This window comes from Carassius carassius, chromosome 42 (assembly GCF_963082965.1).
Source record: "Carassius carassius chromosome 42, fCarCar2.1, whole genome shotgun sequence".
NCBI lineage: Eukaryota > Metazoa > Chordata > Actinopteri > Cypriniformes > Cyprinidae > Carassius > Carassius carassius.
The window spans coordinates 19,562,626-19,585,297 of NC_081796.1; the positions used below are offsets into that span (position 1 = coordinate 19,562,626).

At 36.8% G+C, this 22,672-nt stretch overlaps 1 protein-coding gene across 12 annotated transcripts in view; it reads right to left on the minus strand.

The window, feature by feature from the left end:
* The window catches only part of LOC132124088 (connector enhancer of kinase suppressor of ras 2-like), an 85,226-nt gene that overhangs the window by 26,291 nt on the left and 36,263 nt on the right, over positions 1-22,672 (minus strand). For 7 of the 12 annotated variants that reach the window (XM_059534880.1, XM_059534879.1, XM_059534875.1 and 4 more), the window contains exons 4-8: positions 17,179-17,284; positions 13,851-13,892; positions 8,442-8,561; positions 7,420-7,479; positions 2,501-2,569 (exon numbers count right to left, since the gene is read on the minus strand). In XM_059534880.1, the coding sequence (XP_059390863.1) occupies positions 2,501-2,569; positions 7,420-7,479; positions 8,442-8,561; positions 13,851-13,892; positions 17,179-17,284 (397 nt within the window). The remainder of the gene's footprint in view (positions 1-2,500; positions 2,570-7,419; positions 7,480-8,441; positions 8,562-13,850; positions 13,893-17,178; positions 17,285-22,672) is intronic. The other 5 variants (XM_059534883.1, XM_059534882.1, XM_059534878.1 and 2 more) reach the window with 1 other exon arrangement.

Consider the following 22,672-nt stretch of genomic DNA (forward strand, 5'->3'; position numbering starts at 1 on the left):
GAAACTAATAGCTAGAGGCAACTGTTTAAATATAATTCTAAAATAATGTGACACACTACTGTATATGCAAACTCTACATTTTTAAAGATGTTTACATCAGATGAATTATTAAACTACAATAATTAACAGCATTTCACAGTGCTGTGCATCGTACCACAATTTATTTTCAGCTGGTTAAGATGTACTATTGGATGATACCAGGCAACTTAACCATGGTAAAAATCATTGTACATCATAACTGACTCAAGTGGCTTATAATAACAATAGCAACATGATAAAACAGGGTTTAAAAAATAAATAAATATAATACTGTAGGTCTTTAACACATGAAACTATATAGCTGCCATAATATTTTAAGAATGGGCTCATAATGAGTGAGTGAAGTGAAGTGACATTCAGCCAAGTATGGTGACCCATACTCAGAATTTGTGCTCTGCATTTAACCCATCCGAAATGCACACACACAGAGCAGTGAACACACACACACACTGTGAGCACACACCCGGAGCAGTGGGCAGCCATTTATGCTGCGGCGCCCGGGGAGCAGTTGGGGGTTCGATGCCTTGCTCAAGGGCACCTAAGTCGTGGTATTGAAGGTGGAGAGAGAACTGTACATGCACCCCCCCACCCACAATTCCTGCTGGCCCGGGACTCGAACTCACAACCTTTTGATTGGGAGTCCAACTCTCTAACCATTAGGCCACAACTCCCCTAATATTTGGGTATCTGTGGCATCAAAAAGTTTATAACTCTGTGATAAAGGATACCAATGTTAAATAATAAATTAAATTTTTATGGATCATCACAATAAACAATTATTTCAACTGCTGGTTCAGGTTTTTTTTTTTATAAATAAAAAACTCTATTAATGTGCAGTCAATCAGATTTTAGAGCAGGACAAAAAAAAAACACTATATTAACCCAAAAATCTCTACAGTGTCAGTGTATGAAAAGATAAATGCTTCATATTAATACGCTGCTCATCTCTATATTTAAGAGGTGAAATTAAGCAATACACACTCACACACACAAACATTTGTTCTTTTATGATAGTGGGAACTTTTTATTGATTTCCATATTTAAACTGAGCTAATGATACTTTATTTCCCCTAACCCTCAAAGAAATATTTATGCATTTTTAGACTGTCATTAAGAGATAATTTATTATATTTATTAAGCAGGGTACTGTTCGCTGGTCCCCAAAATGTAGCTGGTTTGAGGTTTTACTATACTTTATTATCCTTGTGGGGACACTTAGTTGACCCACACACTCAGATAAGACTGAACACAGACACACAGACACAGACAGAAACAACCACAATACACAACTACAAACACACACACACACACACACACTGAGATGGGCTGGATAGTCAGACCTGATCCTATAGCGAATGGGGACTAATCACAGAGGTTACATATAGAGCAGCTCCCACAATGCACCATTCTTTAATGTCTGCTGAGGTTGTTCCTGAGCATGAACTGCTCATTTTTACGGTACTTGTTTGTTTGTGTGTTTTTCGCTACAAGCCGAATTCATATCTCTCATCACACATTAGAGGCGCTTTTACCCAATTATGAAGGCGACAACAATCTAATTACATGAGGATTAATGAGGTCTTAGTGCTGCTGATTTTTCATCACAAAAAAAAGCTCAGCATCCCTAACCACGGCGACAAGATGACTTAAGACAAGCAAGAAAAACTGATGTAGAAGTTGAATTCTGGTGTCTTGAGGTAAAAGGCATCTTAAATCTGAAGAACTGAAGAAAAACATCAGAAGACATTGTGATAAGGGATGATGACAAGGGAACATTTAGCTTTCTGCTTTTGCTTTAATTTAATCAAACATGCCACCACTTGAGAATAAAATTTAAATATTCAAAACATTTTTCAGCACCTTATGCACATCAAACACTAAGGAAGTAATTTCAAACAGAATTGATTTCAGAAGCTAAACTCCATGTGCAATTACTTGTACACAGACGTATGCAGAAAAGGTTCTTTATCAATTATTTGAAGGGAACTCCACAGGGTAAGATCACTGGAGTACCTATTGACTCACTCCATATGCACGCGAAAAATCTCTCAAATACAACCATCCTTAAAAACAAACTTCACTGCCCTTCATTACATGTACAGCCTCTTATGCCCTTTAAACACTCTCCAGTCTCACTCAGAAATGCAGTTTAAAGCGTAACACATTAAACCAGCTCTCTGAATTTAGTCAAATTGGAATATAGCTGCCCTAGTCATAAAAACATCTAGCAATATGTTTTAAACCTCTTAGTGCTTTAACAAGGACACATTAAAGTCCTTAAATTCAAATGCACCTCATTTTCAGTTCCATGATTCCATACACAAGCAGGCAGGAAAGGGGCAACTGCTGTTGAATGCCAAGTGAGATTTACATATATAAATAAAAAACTGATGGATGGATGATAAAATAGAAGAATAAATGAGCCAAATGGATTGAGTGACTAAGAGAGACTGACACTCACCACTGTCTGATGGTTCACCTGGATGACCTCATCCCCTGCGTGGATCTTTTTACAGCGATCTGCTGGAGACTAAGAAAGAGACAAAAAAGGAGAAATATAAAATGACAGAAAAATAGAGAGAAAAATAGATGTCAAATGACAAAGCAGTTGAAGTATTTAATTTACATTCAAATCTAAGAATTTTGTAGTTGCTTTTATCCAAACCAATTTACATTGCATTCTAGCCAAAAATCTCTTATGCTCTGCATGTATTTGATTAAAAGCACAGCAATATTATGATTTTTTTTTTTAAATGTTAACATAACTGTTTTCTATTTCAATATATTTAAAAATGTGGTTTATTCATGTGGTTATGAAGCTAATATTCAGCATTATTACTCTAGTCTTGAGTGTCAATTGATTCTTCACAGCTCATTCTAATATGCTAGTATGATGCTCAAAAAATATTTTATATCATCAATGCTACAAACATTTGTGCGCTTAATATTTTTGTGGAAACCATGATATTGTCACCATCATGGACTTTTTTTTGTTTGTTTGTTGTCTTTCCTCTTGTTTCCCAGTTTTGATCTAGTTTCTGTCTTCCTTTGATTAGTTCAATCAGTTCACCTGTGTTCATTTATTATCTCATTAGTCCCCTCGTTTAGTTCTTGTATAAGTTTTTCCTCCTGCGTTTAAAAAAATGTCCACATGAAAACGCAAAAACATGCTATCAAGCGCAGTCAAGAGCATGCCACACAAGCAGGCGGCGATATAACCCAAATTGTAAAGTCACCTTGGCCAATCAGAAGCAGTCAGCAGCGCACAATCTGATGTCAAACACAGTGGATAACGGCGCACAGTCACGTCGCAGGGCAAAAACCCTGGTTATACTGTCCACACAACAACACTGCAACTGGCGTTTCTGAAAATGCTCACCCTGGCCGTAGTTTTAAAAAATGTTCGGTTTCGGTGCCCTGAAACTGCGTTTTCGTGTGGACGAAAGGCCGAACTGCGTAAAAAAAGTCACGGTTATAAAAATACCCGTGTCCGTGTGGACAGGGCCTAAGTTCTCCCTGTTCTGTTCAGTCCGGTCACATTTGCATTCATGTGTGTTTCCTATGGAGGTAAATCAGTAGCTAAACTCGAGAGGTTGAAGATCTGAATGTGAGAACTTGTCATATTAATATTTGTATTTGTAAGTTAAAATTTACACTCACAGCTCTGATGTGAAAAGCTGAATCTTTCAATTTGCACACACAGACAATGATCAAAACACCCGTGTTTTGAATTGGAAGTTGTAGATTAATAATAATAATATGCGCAATAATTATGATCCATGAATGACCATTTGAAATAAAACATTTTCTGATATGGTTATTATTTACACTACAATAACTGTAGTATTTAGGTTTAAATTCCAGTGCAAAGAGGCACGCTTTAAATTAGAGGCATTTGGTGGCCAGAAAGATAATATTCATATGCAACTCCATTGCTTAAACACTAGATGGCCTTGTTGATGTTTAATAAATACATGTATTTAGCTCTACTAGTTGCTCAAAACAGTATTTCTGGTCATAAGTGCTTATTTTTTTAGGTTTTGCTGTTTAATGTACATTTAGACATTATTAAACACTCGATTTTTATTTAAAAAAAATAATAATAATAATGTTGCATTTAAAAAGGTTCATTACTGACAAGCAAATTGGGAATTTAACCCAATGCAGAAGTTAAAATTATTTTTACAAAACATAAAAATAATAAAAACAGCATTATATTGCAACTCTGGTAGAGTGATATGCAGTGGGATATACATATAAAATATGTTGCATTATTTGTCTTCTAGATAATACCTGAATGGCAAAATGAATGCAGTGTCTTAAAATCCTGTCAAAGCTAAGGATATTCAGTGAAAAAAATTGGCGTTGTTCATTGGTCGGGCATCGACCAATAAAATGTCTTCATTCGCACCAAAGCCCCGCCCCCAGCTCTGCTCTCTCACATCTGCATATACAAGTGCACAAGTGAGTTTTGCAACAGAATACCGCAAAAAGAGTAGCAAAAGTCAGAGCGCTAGGATTTGAACTTGTACTTCCAGATCTGAGAGGTTGTAAGTGCCGACTTGACGTTGTGCAGCGTAACTGAAGTAAAGTGCAAAAGTAAATATGTCGTAAAAATGTGTGTATGTCATTTTCTTTGTGTGAATGTCATTCTACACATTTGTGACTATTAATCTACAACTTCCAATTCAAAACACGAGTGTTTTGATCATTGTCTGTGTGTGCAAATTGAAAGATTCAACTTTTCACATCAGAGCTGTGAGTGTAAATTTTAACTTACAAATACAAATATTAATATGACAAGTTCTCACATTCAGATCTTCAACCTCTCGAGTTTTGCTACTGATTTACCTTTATAGTTTCCCTGCCCTTTTGGATTATCTCTTGTGTGGATTATTGTGATTAAACTTTGTGTGGGAATATATTCATCTTCATCGAGTTTTCTTCATCTATACACCGTGGCAGATACTCTGTCCTTTACTTAAAAGTCTGGAGTAAGAACTTTTTTTTTTTTTAGCAGTTACACTTTAAAGGAGTCATGACCCACAATTTTCACTTTTCCACGAGAATCAATGTATGTTATGATTGCCTAACGATTATACACTGGCCGGGAAGCCGATATTTAAAAGTGAAGCGTTTGTTTACCTCAGGGTTTGTAAAATAGCCTACGTGCACGCGCACTCAAATACGAGATTTTGATTTCTTCCCCGACTTGACGTCAAGTGCCCCCCACGTGTTCCTTCAACCCTTCCACTGGCTTATCGTTACGTGTTTGTGCTAAACATTGTACGCCGAAATCCTTCACAAATTTGGGGCAATATCAGGCGAAGTTGGCATCGAAGCTCGGGAAAAGCGCCATTCCAACAAAATTCCCTGCAATTGAAACGGTAAGACTGTGTTTTTATTGCTCTACTGTGTGTAACAAACAGCATCTAACTGCTAATGCAGCTATTGTATGCTATTGCGTCTGTCACTAGACAAATAAACGAAAGACTGGAGGTGAAGTAATTATTTATGTTCCCTGTAAACGGACTGCAAAAACGGACTTTTGACTGCATAATAATGATTTCTTAATTCAGAATATGATCAAGATTGCGTAGGTTGATGTGTTCGGGGAATTTGCCAGTTAATAGTAACATTTAAAGCCCCTTAAATGAACGAAATGACTCGAAAAAAGATTTGTTCATTTTGATGAACGACTTTGAACAAGAGAGTCTGGGGTTGCCAGATTTGGTGTTTTTTCCGCTACATATTAAGGCTGGTTTACGGTGTGTTTTCGCCTAGAAGGCTTTATAGAAATCTGGCATCCTACTGAACGAAGTTAAACTGAGAGAGCGTGGCGTTCACAGACACCAGAATGAACGACTTCACAGTAACGTTCATCAGGCAGTAATGCGGTACGTTCAGTTCATGTTCGCCCAAAATATGAACGAGTTCATGAACTATCATTCAATGAACGCGTCCAGGCACAACTCTGGCGGGAGCATTAGCTTCGAGGTATGGGGAATGGCTGCTAACGTACTTTGCAAAAAACAAATGACTGAGATCATCATGAATTCGGTTATTGATTATTTATTGCCTAATGCTTACATGAGGCCCCGTCTAGTTTGTGTGTGTGTGTGTGCTCACGTCTTATATTTGTGTGTGTGTGCTGTGCTCACGTCTCATTTGAGTAACTTTATGTGCGTAGATAGTTCATATACATGTATGTGTGACTAGTACTTAGTATATATGCAAGCGTGTTTCATATGTGTGCGTGAATGAAGTTTGATTTAAGCCCTAAACGGCGCTGGCCGGGAAGCCGGTCACGTTCATTCACGACTTGCGCCATGATGTCAGTTTGTAATGATATGCTAAAGCGTTACCTGCGGTGTCAACCCCCCTCCTTCCTGCAACCAATCAACGTGCCCCTCATTTGTATTATTATAATGACCGTCCACGACAGCCAAAATATCGCATCAGATCTCGCGAGACAATAATGCCTACAGAGATAAGGGTCTGAGGAGCTCTGTGTTTATTTTTTTTCCAATTTTCTTTTTTAGAAGGGCCTGAAAGACTATAATACAGCCATAGGTATCCAAGGTAATACGAGGGTATGACTCCTTTAAATTGATTAGTGACAGTATGGACAATATTATACAATATTATAAATATTTCTATTTCAAATAAATGCTGTTCATTGAAGTATTCATTTAAAAAAATCTAAACATTAAAAAATATTTATCATCTCAAACCTTTGAATGGAACTGTACATTTTATCAGTTTATGCATTCCCTGACAATTAAACTCATGCCCTTTACATTGTTAGCGCCATACCGCTTGAGCTACGGGAATTGCATAATAAAAATGGTCTATTCTTATCGTATTGTGAATTGGACATATTTATGATAACATGGTTATAGTGTATATAAAAAAAAACAACAACAACAATAGGAATTGAGCAGTGATTTAAAAAAATGTAGATAGATTAGCTCAGATGATTTGATCTGGCAAGAATTTAATTTAAATTAAGATTTTGTTGAAATCTCAGACTTTTGCATCTGCACACTTCAACATCTGAGCCGTTTATGACATATCTTTTAAAACGCTGAAAACGTCCTGATAAAAAAAAGGGGGGGATGCACCTGAAATATGACAATTGAAATATATTTTGTGGTGCTGCTTATGTGTACTGCATATTACAGTATAACGGGTGATTCCCTCCCACTATTAGAGCTACAACAAAAACTAAGAGCTTTCAGTCACACGATCAGTGGATCTTTATTTAGAGCAGTCCTGTCTGTCTGTCAGTTGCTGAGATTTACTTGTATCTGCTGTACACAGAACTTTACAAAAAACACATGAATTAGAGCGCACACATTACCACTGACTGGCTCTTACCCCTTCGGTGGTTCCTGTGATAACGTGAAGACCATCATATGTGGATTTGATGTACATTCCCTTAAGATATAAAAGACACAGGAAGAAATTAATAGACTCTAATGAATAATCTCCTCATCTCTTCCTCTTTCTGTCTCATGCACACATTGAAGAACACTTCAAAATGCTTTTAGTCTATTAATGTGTATATAGAGAAGTTAAATTGCTTTTAATAAAAGAGATTTTTTTAACACAAGCAAGCATGCATACACACACATATTCACTTTCATTAGAACAAAGATCAGTGTTGGGGAAGTGACTCTAAAACTGTAAGGCAAGATACACAAGCTGCTTATAATTAAAAATTAGTTAAGCTAAAATCAAGCTACCCAACTAACAAAAGGTTATCATTACATAACCATTCAAAAGTTTGGGGTTATTATTATTTCTCTTTTTTAAGACATCTTGTATGCTCACCAAGGGTGCATTTATTTAATTAAAAAAAATAAAAAAATAATACAAAAATTTTTTTATGGCAAGTTGAATTTTCAGGAGCAATTACTCCAGGCTTCAGTGTCATATGGTTCCTCAGAAATCATCCTAATATGTTGATTTGCTTCTCAAGAAACATTACTTATCAACAAAACTGAAAACACATGGAACATTTTTGTGGAAAACATTATACATATTAGAAAGTTCTAAAAAAAATAACAACATTCATTTGAAATATAAATATTTTGTAAAATTATGTCTTAACTGTCACTTTTGAGCAATTTAATGCATCCCTGCTTTACAAAAATATTAATTTATTAATAATACATATTACTGACCCCAACCTTTTAAAAAATGAAAAAAAATATAATAATTATATATGTTATTTTAAATATTAAATAATTATCTGTAATGTTAATAAATTATCAGATAAATTGATTCATTTTTACAATCATAAAAGTATTCATCAATCACAAGTAATCTACATAATGATAAATAGCCGTAAATAGCTCAATGGTCAGTAGTACCATAGTAATTGAGTGTGATCTTACCAGACCCTCTGAAGGTTTGATATTAGCCAGTTGAACCACCTCCAGATGTGCCGACTGGGAGACCAGTGGGTCTGATGACAGTGAGATGATTTGGTCACATACTCCAGACAATGTCTTACACTAGTGAGAGGGGAAAAAAAGAGAGACAGAGAGAATATAAATTATTTTCTGCATGGATATGCTGCACTGAGCAAACATTTATTCATTTATTAACTCAGCCTCATAGATACGATCAAATTCAGGTTTAATGTCCCATGACCACAGAATGCATCTTTAACTGAAGTCAATATTCAACTTTTGTGGGGCACAGTTTTAGTAAATAGGTGCAGTTCTGAAGCCATTTCCATTGGGAAGAACTTTCTTATGCCTAAAAAGACTAAAGCTATGGGTTGGTCAGGTATAACTATGGTGATGATTTGGTTTGGAAAATGTGCTGTATTAACTGACATAAAGTTGGGTGGCATAAAGTTTTCAGAAGAGTTCATTTTCAAGTTATATCTTTTTTTTTTCATGTGCTCGTCAGTCTTCCCTATACTCTCACCCTTTTTCGTTCAGTATCTCAACAGCGTTATATCAAACTCTCAGTGATTATGATCAGATTTCACCTCTCTAGGATATTGTGTAGTTCACTCAAGGTGAAGGAGCTGGGAATCGATGTTTCATTTCCTGTTAACCACTTCACTATTCCTCTGGTCTCCACTTTACTCTCAACAAGCTTTTTATTGGCATGACTATAAAGTTACTGACTATAAACTTATAACACTGAGGCATTCAAGAAACGTATATAAAAATATATTAAAAAATAATAAGGAAGAAACCAACAGTGCTAAGACACTACAACACACACAGGTGCATCTCAATAAATTAGAATGTCAGGAAAAGTTCATTTATTTCAGTAATTCAACTCAAATTGTGAAACTCGTGTATTAAATATGCACACAGACTGAAATAGTTTAAGTGTTTGGTTCTTTCAATTGTGATGATTTTGGCTCACATTTAACAAAAACTCACTAATTCATTTCAACAAATTAGAATACTTCATAAGACCAATAAAAAAACATTTTTATTGAATTTTTGGCCTTCTGGAAAGTATGTTAATTTACTGTACATGTACTCAGTACTTGGTAGGGGCTCCTTTTGCTTTAATTACTGCCTCAATTCGGCGTGGCATGGGGGTGATCAGTTTGTGGCACTGCTGAGGTGGTATAGAAGCCCAGGTTTCTTTGACAGTGGCCTTCAGCTCATCTGCAATTTTTGGTCTCTTGTTTCTCATTTTCCTCTTGACAATAGCCCATAGATTCTCTATAGGGTTCAGGTCTGGTGAGTTTGCTGGCCAGTGAAGCACACCAACACCATGGTCATTTAACCAACTTTTGGTGCTTTTGGCAGTGTGGGCAGGGGCCAAATCCTGCTGGAAAATGAAATCAGCATCTTCAAAAAGTTGGTCAGCAGAAGGAAGCATAAAGTGCTCCAAAATTTCTTGGTAAACGGGTGCAGTGACTTTGGTTTAAAAAAAACACAATGGACCAACACCAGCAGATGACATTGCACCCCAAATCACCACAGACTGTGGAAACTTAACACTGGACTTCAAGCAACTTGGGCTATGAGCTTCACCACCCTTCCTCCAGGCTCTAGGACCTTGGTTTCCAAATTAAATACAAAACTTGCTCTCATCTGAGAAGAGGACTTTGGACAAGTGGGCAACAGTCCAGATCTTCTCCTTCATGCTTGGATACAGCACTCTGTGAACAGCCAGCTTCTTTGGCAAGGTATGTTTGTGGCTCCTTGTAAAGGGTGTCAATGATTGTGTTCTGGACAACTGTCAGATCATCAGTCTTCCCCATGATTGTGTAGCCTAGTGAACCAAACTGAGAGACCATTTTGATGGCTCAGGAAACCTTTGCAGGGGTTTTGAGTTGATTAGCTGATTGGCATGTCACCATATTCTAATTTGTTAAGCTTTTTGTTAAATGTGAGCCAAAATCATCACAATTAACAGAACCAAATACTTAAAGGGTTAGTTCACCCAATAATCAAAATTATGTCATTAATAACTCACCCTCATGTCGTTCCAAACCCATAAGACCTCCGTTTATCTTCGGAACACAGTTTAAGATATTTTAGATTTAGTCCGAGAGCTCTCAGTCCCTCCATTGAAACTGTGTGTACGGTCTACTGTCCATGTCCAGAAATGTAAGAAAAACATCTTCAAAGTAGTCCATGTGACATCAGAGGGTCAGTTGGAATTTTTTGAAGCATCGAAAATAAATTTTGGTCTAAAAATAGCAAAAACTATTTTAGACTTTATTCATTATTTAGACTTTACTATTATAGACTTTATTCATCATTGCCTTCTCTTCCGGTCTGTTGTGAGATTTCAAAACACAACAGTTTAAGTGATATCCGGTTTGCGAACGAATCATTCGATGTAACCGGATCTTCTTGAACCAGTTCACCAAATCGAACTGAATCGTTTAAAACTGTTTGCGTCTCCAATACGCATTAATCCACAAATGACTTAAGCTGTTAACCTTTTTTAATGTGGCTGACACTCCCTCTGAGTTAAAACAAACCAATATCCCGGAGTAATTAATGTACTCAAACAGTACACTGACTGAACTGCTGTGAAGAGAGAACTAAAGATGAACACCGAGCCAAGCCAGATAACGAACAAAAGAATGACTTTTTCTCGAGTCAAGAACCTTTTCTGTCGGATGTGTCCGATTCGAGAACCGAGGAGCAGATGATACTTCGCATGTGTGATTCAGCGTGAAGCAGACCGACACACAGAGCGTCTGAACCGAACTGATTCTTCTGATGATTGATTCTGAACTGATTCTGTGCTAATGTTATGAGCCCAGGTAAACCGAAGGCTTGAATCAAGGGCAATCATCGCAAATTAAGTCATTAGGTCGAGCGCATAAGAACCAGTGAACCGTTTTCTTCAACCGGTTTATTGAATCGAACTGTCCGAAAGGACTACTGGTGATCCGAAAACCGATGCAACCGGTTCTTGACTCGAGACTCAATCTTTTGTTCGTTATCTGGCTCGGCCTGGTGTTCATCTTCAGTTCTCTATTCACAGCAGTTCAGTCAGTGTACTGTTTGAGTAAATGAATTACTCCGGGATATTGGTTTGTTTTAACTCAGAGGGAGTTAACAGATTAAGTCATTTGCGGATTAATGCTTATTGGAGACGTGAATTGCTTTAAACGATTCAGTTTGATTTGGTGAACTGGTTCAAGAAGATCCGGTTACATCGAATGATTCGTTGGCGAACCGGATATCACAAACTGCTTTGTTTTGAACTCTCTCACAACAGACACGGAAGAGAAGACAATGATGAATAAAGTCGTAGTTTTGATAATGTTTTTCTTAACTTCCTGGACATGGACAGTATACCGTGCACACAGTTTCAATGGAGGGACTGAGAGCTCTCGGACTAAATCTAAAATATCTTAAACTGTGTTCCGAAGATAAACGGAGGTCTCACAGGTTTGGAACGACATGAGGGTGAGTTATTAATTACATAATTTTGATTACTGGGTGAACTAACTCTTTAAACTACTTAAGTCTGTGTGCACTAAATTTATTTAATACATGGGTTTAACAATTTGAGTTGAATTACTGAAATAAATGAACTTTTCCACGACATTCTAATTTATTGAGATGCACACTCACAACATAAAACACCTGTCTATCTACTCAGATACCCACCCACCCAGTTAGAAACATTACTACATACAGTCGCTTTATCCATATACAGTAGCAACACTGTTGTCATGTTATTGCCCTTAAAGCATTTGAAATTTTACACATACCATAATTCTTGGCATTTTTCACTTTGCTAGTGAATTTGCAAAACCTGCACTGGATTTCTCTGCTTAGCATGACTGCAGTTATATTGCGATTTGTATTTGCTTTTTAGGGTTCTGTAGCACTTTAAATCACTTTGTTTTATGGTTTCATCTCTCTCTCTGCTTCTGCTTTCATCTGGTGTCATTGGTGTGTTTGTTTCTCCTCCTACAGTCAGTAGCTGAGGTGGGGTGGTGCTGGGGAATGAAATATGCTGCTAGCAGGCGCAATGTGTAGGTATTTATAGCTGAAGGACTCAGTGAGAACGACAGCTGTGCCCAGCCCAGCAGTCTGTGGCGACAACAGGACCTGCCACACACACCGCTGTGTGCTAGTGTGTAAGAGACGGGAATCTCACAAAGAGCCTAGCCGTGGGTCTGCTGTGACTGCAAAGGGTACTTGACCTCAGGGCTTAAACTAGTAAATACATGTTCACAAAATGGTTCCCTGAGGATTTTACAGCAACAAATGTAAAACACTGAGATGATGAGAAATCAAGTCTTTTACAAAATAAAAACCACTATTAATATGAATATTGTTAGTTTTAATAAACATTAATATATTTATTCATACAGTGAAAACTATGCAGTGTTATTTTACTTTTGGTTAATTTATTAGACTTCTTTTGTAAGCTATATTACTTCGCTGAACAGTACGTGTCTGTAGACCTTAATTAAAAAAATGAAAGCACTGTTTATTTCATTTTTATCTTTTTTCCTTTCTTTTTTTTTGGTCTGTTTTACTTTGTTTATTTTCTTCATGACCTTACTATATCTTATCTTATGTATATAAAACACTAAAAATGCCTACACACTCTAATGCATTTACAAATCAATGTTTTATATTATTTTATATTCAGAATATGAAGCAATGTTAATTCAGCTTTTAATTTGTTTCATTTTATATATATATATATGTGTGTGTTTGTGTGTGTGTGTGTGTGTGTGTGTGTGTGTGTGTGTGTGTGTGTGTGTGTGTGTGTGTGTGTGTGTGTGTGTGTGTGTGTGTGTGTGTGTGTGTGTGTGTGTGAAAACAAAAAGTACAGATAAGAATACTGTTAAAGTACCGGATTGATAAGCAGTATCAGTAAGAGTAGTAATATCATTAAAACCATAACGATACCCATCCCTACAAATTTCCCTACATTTCTAAAATATTAGATGAACAGCACTTACAACAGAAACATTAATTTACAACTAACTTGTAACAGTGATATAGTGCAATCTAATATTAGATTTATTTTTTCTTTTCTTTTGGGGCCAAAAATGCAGGCACTACTGAATAATGACTCACAACAATCAATTTATTAAATGGTTCATTGAAATGAACATTTAAAATGTCTATTTACATCACTGTGTGGTCATAAAATCAGTCAGGAGTTAAAATGTTGTCTACCACAGAGAAATAACAACAGGCAGAGAGAGAGTATGTGTATGAGCATCCTCACGGTATTTCCTGTAAATGAAGAAATGAGGGCAGAGCTCCGAGGAGAAACATTAGAGCTCATTATCAGCCTCATATTGCAGCGTAAACTAGAAGAGAAACACTTACCACATGGAGGATCTTATTTTCGGTTTCATAGACGGTGCAGTCCTGCGAAGAGGAAAGCGTAAGATATTACTGTCATTTTAAACAGTTTAGGCCTCTCCCGTACACACTCACTCACTCACACAGAGCGCTTTGGAAAACATTTACTGAGCTAAGTATCTCTGCAGATGAGATAATCTACCAAACAGCTGGGTCACTGTTTTCAGAAATGTCTCTCTCTCTCAGATGCTGATCTAATATAGGAAGGTTGAACAGAGGAGAGCCTCGGGCTCAATTTAACATTCAGGCTCTGATGGAGACATTTCAAGGAGCTCCTGAGGTTCCCGCTGGGGGCCGGGACTGCTGTGGAAGTTCATGGAGAAACAGCAAACCTGCAGTGTGACTGTGTTTGTGCTGGTGTCATATACAATAAGAAATACATGGACTGTATAGATACACGCTGAAAAAACGTAAAGGAAACCTCTATGTTTATTTGCTTGTCCATTGGTCACAAACATCAATTTTATCAAGTACATTAATAAACATTACTACCAAAATCTGACACTACATGTATACTGTACATTTGGAGCAGCTGATGGATTCCATGCTGCAAGTTTTGAGGTTGTACGTTCTGAATATTCCCTAAAAATGGCGTTGTAATTTTTATTTTATTTTTTTTATTCAGCGAGGATGCATTCAACTGATCCTAAGTGTCAGTTAAGACATATACAACATTACAAGATACAACATTAATATTTCATAAATAGTCAATGTATCATATACATCAACCGATGGAACAAATGGCTTTTAAAAAAATGACTTTGTGAGGACATTTGTTTCAAGGACAGACAAACAAGTTCAAAAACCCTTGTTTTATGCAGACGAATTGAATTGAAGAAACGGATCTCTGTCCATTGGCCATCACCATGGCAACACCCACTCTTCGTCCTGTATTCATCACTGATAGCCAAACCTAACATGCCCAGTAGGAGGACATGAATCTTTTTTTCTTTGGTCATTGAAACTATCTCCATTTCTGCAGCATCTTCCCAAGAAAGCCTATTTTCTTTCATTGTCTTTGAGCTCTCACCTGCACCTCTTATCTTTCATCACAATAAAGTAATAACCAGCCCTCACACCAGAGACACTGGTGCAGCAAAGGCCTTGAGAAAAGAGAGGGAGAGAGAGAGAAAGAAAAGAGTGTTCCAAGAAAATGAAACCACATTGCTTTACTTCCCATCTAAGCAAACCTTTTGCATCTCTGTACCTATTCTCCAGTTCTGTCACTCAAGCCATGGATCATCACGCAGGATGCCAATGTGCACATGTATGTGTGTGCGTGTGCGACTGGAGGCGACACATGCATTCTCATGCTACCCTGTGGTGTTTAAAGATCACACAAGGGAGTGGAGCGGTCAAGCTTTAAAATCACAATTAAATGGTCATAAAAATGGTTCTTTTTGTAACTGTATAGTCATTTTAAAATGTAATTATATTTTACAATATTACTGTTTTTTTATCAAATGAATGCAGCCTTGGTGTGCATAAGATACTTTTTTTCAAAAACATTGTGAATAAATCATTCAGACTATCTTTGTAAATTGGATCAAATGATTAATTAAAAAAAAAATCTAAACGAAACGAAAAATCAAACATTGCTAAACATTCCAAAGAGAACTCTGCGGATTAATTAAGATTCATATTTAGTTCTGTTTAACATAAACCAATCATATCACTTTGAAAGACTTGGAATATATGTGCACAAGTCATGTGGACACTTCTTTGGTGCTTATAGGGTGTTTTTTCCATCATTTTGAAGCTTGGCGCATCCACAGACCTTGTTCAATGCCACTGTATTGAAAAAAATGTTCCACAAAAGAAAGTACGTTTGGAACAGCATGAGGAGCAAATTAATGAGAAATTTGTATTTTTGGATGCAATATTACTTTAAATTATAAGTAAACACCACACTGAGCCAAACAATGTGAGAGACACACACAAACACACAAACTAAGGATAGAGGTGTTAGTGATGCCAGCAGGCGGCGCTCATCCATACAGTCTATGTAAATTACAATGCAATAGTAGTAATGGGAACTGTGGACAATGAAGCTTGTTTAGATGTTTGACTAGTGGCCAGTGATAGAATATCAGTGACCATCGTGGTCAAGTGCCCTGGCGGAGAAATCAGATGGTCAAGCAGGTTTTTGGAACATGCTAGGCTAGTATAAGATTGTCTACGAACTCAGTCAGGTCCCATCCAGCTGGTAGTCCATCTGGTCGGCTAAACCAATTCGGATTATCTTGGATCAGTTAATTACCAACTTGGATCAGGTAGAAAACAGCCAAAATCACACCTGCCAATTTAACTGGGAGGGAAAAGAGTGTAAAAATATAAAAGGGAAAGGAAACCGACCATTTCAACCTAATCTCACAAGGGCCGATTTGGGGAAAAGACCCCTGCTGGTCCAAAGAACTACTATACTAGTTGCAGTAGTTAAGATTAGACCTAGATCTCTGGCTTCAACGGTGTAATCTGTCCTGGATTAAGAGAGAGTTTGTGCACAGCGTTCAGGCTGAGCTGGCTGTGACAGACTCATCCATTTAATGCTTCTCTAGCTGGCCATGATCTTCTGACCCTACCAGAAATAATCTGCTGTGTACACAAACACACACACGCACATTACTGCAGGGGACTTGAATCCTTCTCCTTTTTCATATTTCTCTTTTGTCTGAAAGTTTGTCAGTTGCTTTGCTCTGAAAGAACTGCATTACCCACAATGCACACCGCCTCAGTAGTGAATGAGCTGTAGTTCTTAAAATCCTGAAAGTGCATTCTAAAACATTCTAAAGCCTTTTAAAACATGTGAGAGAATGTGTGAAGAGCAGATGTGTGTGAAACAGGTTTAAATAACATTTCATTGTAATGTCTTAAACATGCACTCAGTAATTTTTCATCATTAAAATATGTCAAAGAAATTTGGTGCAGTAGAAAATTTAACTATTTTTAACAACAACAAAAAACACTGAATTTTGGAAACTTACACTCAATTATTTTGTTTTACATGTATTTACGTGTTAAACATATATAGCTGCCTCTATGTTTTATATTTTCAGTTCCATCATATTTTAGCAAAAAAGTTTAAAATCCCCTGACAGCACCATTAAATTCTACCACAGATCTAAATCTACTATAAAAAAAAGTCCTTCTCAGACAAGAGCCATACAAGACCTGTATAAAAATTCCAAGAATTAAATTCTTAAAAATTTTGTTTTGTCAATGTGTTTGTTGCAGCTCATGCAAGACTGACAAAGTGTTTGATCTAGTTGGTTTGGAAGGTGAATGTCATTACCTGCTGTACTATGGTAGTGAGTTCCAAGCACAGCTGAATCACGTTGTTCCTGGTCATGGAATAATCTGTAACAGCAGCAAATGGTGACCTGCAAAAGAAGTAACACCTGAAATTAACTGTTAGATTATTCTTACAGCCAGACCCTCAAGATGCACAATTTGACTGTGCTTACAAATTGTATGTATCTATTGGTGTGTACTATGGTATGTGCTAGCCCTGTTGACTATCAATGTACTCCAGACCCAGTTTCTCTCTTCCTGTGAGTGACGAAGTGAATGTGGGTCGTGTGTATTGAGGCTGTGTTCTATATATACATGGCTGTAGGAACACTGGTTCATCGTTTCCATCCTGTCTCTAAATATTCCTCTAAGACCGCTGGGAACACCAACTGACACACGCCCAGAAGCCCCTCACAATTTAAGAAACTAACATTCTTCCACCCGCTGGGCTAAAAATCATTCATTCAAAGATCTCACAAGCACTCTTATACCACCCAAACACACTAAACTCGCTTTCCTAAACAGGATTTGAGATGTGGCTCTCGGGAAATACCAAATCTCCCTTTAAAACTCCCCTCATAAATGTCAGTGGTTTTGCTTGACTCCCAAATATCACTTTCCAGAACTGTAGATAAGTTCTGCCTGACCCCCGTACAAGGACACCTGTCGGCAAGCATGGACACAGTGGTCAGAGATTTCACGAGAACTGTCTGAAAAAAACCTGAGGGGAGGGAGAAGGGAGAGAGCAAAAAGACAAAATGTGAGAGTGAGACAAGGAAAAGATAGATAAAAAAAATAAAAAATAAATAAGAAAAAGTTAAATACCAAGTCATCTGAGCTAGACTGAGAGACAATGAAATCTATGCAGCTCACTCTATTCTCTCCAGGACTGAGTAGACTTCATTACATCCAACCTTTGCTCTTTTGAAGCATTTGAGCACACGCATCAGGACACAAAGGCACCAGGCTGACAGGAAATCCTTCAGTTGGGTAAAAAAAAGTCCACTACCATCTCCTCAAGGCAAGGCCTTAAAGTTTTACCTCGACCTGCTCCCTTTTTTTAATCAGTTCATGAGACTCTATCTTCATTTCAAAGATCCCTTTACACTCAGAGAGAGGATCCGAATACTTTCATCTCCCATCTCTGCAAATCAATGAAATTGCATTAACCCTATTAAAAGGCTCTTACTGTATTATGTGATTTCAAGTTTTCCTTTTTCTTTGGAGTGTTAAAAACTGTTCGTGCACAGATAAGATCCCTAAAGTTGCAAAGACTAGAGTTTTAAACCCAAAGAGATATTCTTTATAAAAGTTAATACTCGACCACTCCCTCCTAAAAACGGCTCATTTAAACGTGCCCCCACATCACTGTGTGGGAAGATTTGCATAAAACTGCCCAAATGTTCACGCAAAGAAAGAAGGCGTAACTTTGATTCTCGCTGTAGTATTGTTGCTTCCGCTGCAAAAGACGACACATCTAGAAATCAGTAGTTAAGTTGTATTTACAACACTGTTCCAGAACAGTACAACCCAAATATTCAGATGTGTGCAGCGCAGTTTACGGAAGACATGGGAAAGTAGCCTACAATGCCATCTACACACAAAGGCTGTTTTTTTATAAAGTGGGGCAGGTCCAACTTTGCAAGGACAGTCTGGCGCTTCTCACTTAACAGCCTGTAAGAATTTGCAACTGACAATTCAAACGCGAGCTTTGAGCAGTGTAGAGTAGCGCTTGTTGTTTGTCACCTCTCCGTTCACAAAATGGTTTTATGTTTATGCTTCACGATATCCAGCGCAATGCAAAACACAGTAAAAACACAGCATAAGTTATTGTAATCAGTAATTATGTCCCCAATGGATGCAACAAATCCCTCGTTTGTAATGGGTTTTATTGGTTTTGACTCGTGCTGGGAGACGGCATCACATTCAGCCAATCACAATGCACTGGATAGCTGGCCAATCAGTGTACACCTCGTTTTTCAGAATGATGACCTTTTTAAAAATGTACTGTTTCAGAAAGGTGGGGCATAAAGGAGAAACAATAATGTACAGTATGTGGAAAATAATGTTTTCTGAACCTTAAACTGCATTTACATTTTGCATTACACCAAATACACAAAATAATGTTGCTTTTTAGCAACAAAATATGACCCCTTTAATGTCAGGCCATTTACATCTATGCATTTGGCAGATGCTTTTATCTAAAGCGACTTGCATTGCATTCAAGGTATACATTTAATCAGATCACAGATTCTCTCAGAATTAATGATCTTGGTGTCACTAGTGCCGTAATGCTCTACTGTTTGAGTGTCAGGAACCTTTATCCAAGTAAGAATGATCACACAATTACAAGTTAATCTATAGGCAACTAGTGGTGCACCATTCAATAAACTGATGGTTCAACAGTTATTGGCCAATACCGATCCAATCGTTCAATATATTTTATATATTAATATAATTGTAGTGTATTTATATTTTAGACATTTTTTTATATTATATATAAAATAAAATTAAAATGTAGTTATATTTTTTTCTGAACCCCAATCAAAGAGTATAGAAGCCCAAGAAGCGAAACTCTGTTGTGTTATGGGTAACAGTCTGTAGATAGCGCTGCAGAGGCGCAGCTGCCATTATGGACTGAAAGCTGCTGAAATCGTTAGCGCCAGTTTGAGTGTAGAGATTTTGCTGTTAGTTTTTAGAAATCCAAACAAAACTTGAACTGGCTAGTAGCTGGCTAACAAGTAGCTGGCTAGTAGTACACTAGTTTCCGAAAGATGGTCAGAGTTCTTTTTTGTTCATGTGTGCATTTGCTAGATTATAAACCTTTTTGATTAATGCTTCCATTCTATGTCAATGCCTCTTCTCTCACAAAAAGAAAAAAAATACAAACAAACTTCTCATACACAAATGCACACACAATAGATGGTGGTGTCTGATTAATTACTGAGATCTTATGGCACCACTTCCATTTTAGTACTGTTTATAGTTCATGTGTGCACTTGCTAGATTGCACATCTTTTTTTTTTTTAAATGTTCACTGTGTGCACTTTCACTGAAGATGTTGAAAAACAAGTTGTTAATATTTTTGTGGTATTCTTGTTAAAGGTGAACTGTCTTTAGAAATGCTCATTTATAATTTTATTTATTTATTTATTTTTCCAAATCATATATATGGTGATGGTGATGTTCACTAATGTCAAAATCAACATTCAAATAAATATTATTACTGTGTGTCTGCCTATATATATTATTTCATGAATTTCTGTTATTCATATAACAAGGAAAATGCATAATAGAACATAAATATTGATAGATTAAAGGTTTGCAATAATTTTATAATTGTATCTTTGCAAACCGTAAGTGGTAGGCTAATGAAGCCGATTCGGTGGGGGACATACCCTTACAAAAAAGTGCTATAGGAATCTTATATTATATAGGAATCAAAATATTATAGTAATCTTATAGGAATACTAGGCCTATAGTAATCTGGGACATACTACAGAAGTACGATAAGACTACTATAGAAATACTATAGCAGCTTTAAAATATTATAGAGGTATTACAGAACATCACAGAAGAATGTTATGTTCTGTAATACCTCTATAATATCCTAGAGCCGCTATAGTATTTCTATTGTAGTCTTATAGTACTTCCATAGTAATATTTTGTCCCAAAATACTATTTTCCTAAGGGTAATTAGGCCATGCATAACCAACACATAGACGTATATTTTCTGTCATTTAACGACATTTAACGTCGGTCATCCTCATTAATGTATTTTAAATTGTTTTCATATTTAGATATGACGGCCAGAAAAATGTAAGTTCTGTTAAGTTTTTATGTTAAGTTTTTCAGTGCCATTGACTCCCATTATTTCTCGACGTTTTCCTTCAGTTTTCAGTCCACAATGGCGGCCGCGCCGTCACGTCATGGGGGCAAATGTTGCTATGGAGCGTTCTATTGAGTTTCGCCTCTTGGGCTTCTATACTCTTTGCCCAAATCACACTTTTTCAAACAGTTTCTGCAAATCTTGATGTAACCCTGTGAATATTTGTACTCTTTATTTTCATTTGATGTTTTTAATTATTTTCATAATACATTGGAATTTGCATGTTGTCATGTAAAGGTTGTGTGAGGTATTTCAAATGTTAACCAATGAGTTGTTCCATTGAGTTTTGGTTTGTTCACTATCAGCCAATCAGAATGAGGAGAGTGGGAAGCTGGAGGTTACGTGAGAAAAAAAAGAGGAGCGTGCTGTTCGACCGAGTAAGAGAGTTTACTGAAACACATGCTGTTAAAATATATCTAGCGACAGTGTTTGTGTCCTATATCACATTCAGATATATTAATATATGTATTGTGACAACGGGAACGTTTTCTTTGTGTTTAAAGACTAAATGCGTTAAGTCTGCTCTGATCATCATAGCAGCCGTCATTTTATGTTTCGCCGGAAAGGACTACAGTATTTCTCGGGATTCAAGGACTAAGAAGAGCAGCGGAGTATTTTCAGGCGGTTCTATGCCAAACATAGACTTTACAACTTGTTGAAGGAGAGAGAACGACAGCTTTCGTGCGTCTGAGTCGTCGGCCATTTTCTGGTGTGTGACGCATCACTTATTTCAGCGTCGGACTGTTTTCCTGTTCCTTGTGAGGAGATAAGGACACAAGCTTCACGGAACCACTTCTCTGTGCAGTTGGAGAATTTTGCTGTAACAGAGTATCTGAGTGAGTAACCAGTGTGTCTATGCACATTGAAAACTGTGTCATCCATTTGTGACTGATATTAAGTGCACCACCGAATTTGGGCCCCGACGAAATCCAAGCGCTTGGTTTTATGAACATTTGAGCATGTAAAGTGTGAATGTGATTCAAGTTACAATTTTGAATTCAAACAGGTATTCAACTGTTACAACTGGTATTATTCACCAGAGACTGTTTTTTCCTTTTAGTTCATTAGACCTGTAATTTCCTGACACCTTAAACAAGTGGTTTCATTTTATTTCTTCTAAAAAGAAGGTGATATTTGAATTCATTTTTTTTGTTTTACATTTGTTTTTTTAGTTTTGAGGTAAAATAAATAAGTCTCTATTTGTTACTACGTTTGTATTTGTTTCATAGCCTAACTTGATTACAGTATTGTTGTAGGAAGAAAACAGCCCTTAACAAATAGTGAAGTAGCATTTTTTTTTTTAATGAAGGTTAATGTGTACACATATTTGTGTATAGTTTAAGCTACATTTCTGGAGGCACTGTGACAAATTATAGTTTCTGTCGAAATACCAGAGAAAATCCAGCCAACTCACCATCAATTTCTGGAGCCCAGGTCTTGTTGTTTTCTTTTTTTAATGCGTTTTCAACAGTAGTGTTACATTTTTGGAGGCACCGCTGGGATTTGTGTTTCTCTGGATTTACATTAATCTTGTAATCTGCTAGGTTGTCGTGTATTTATTTTATTTTATTTGTGTTGTAAAGCATTGTGAGACATGGATATTTCT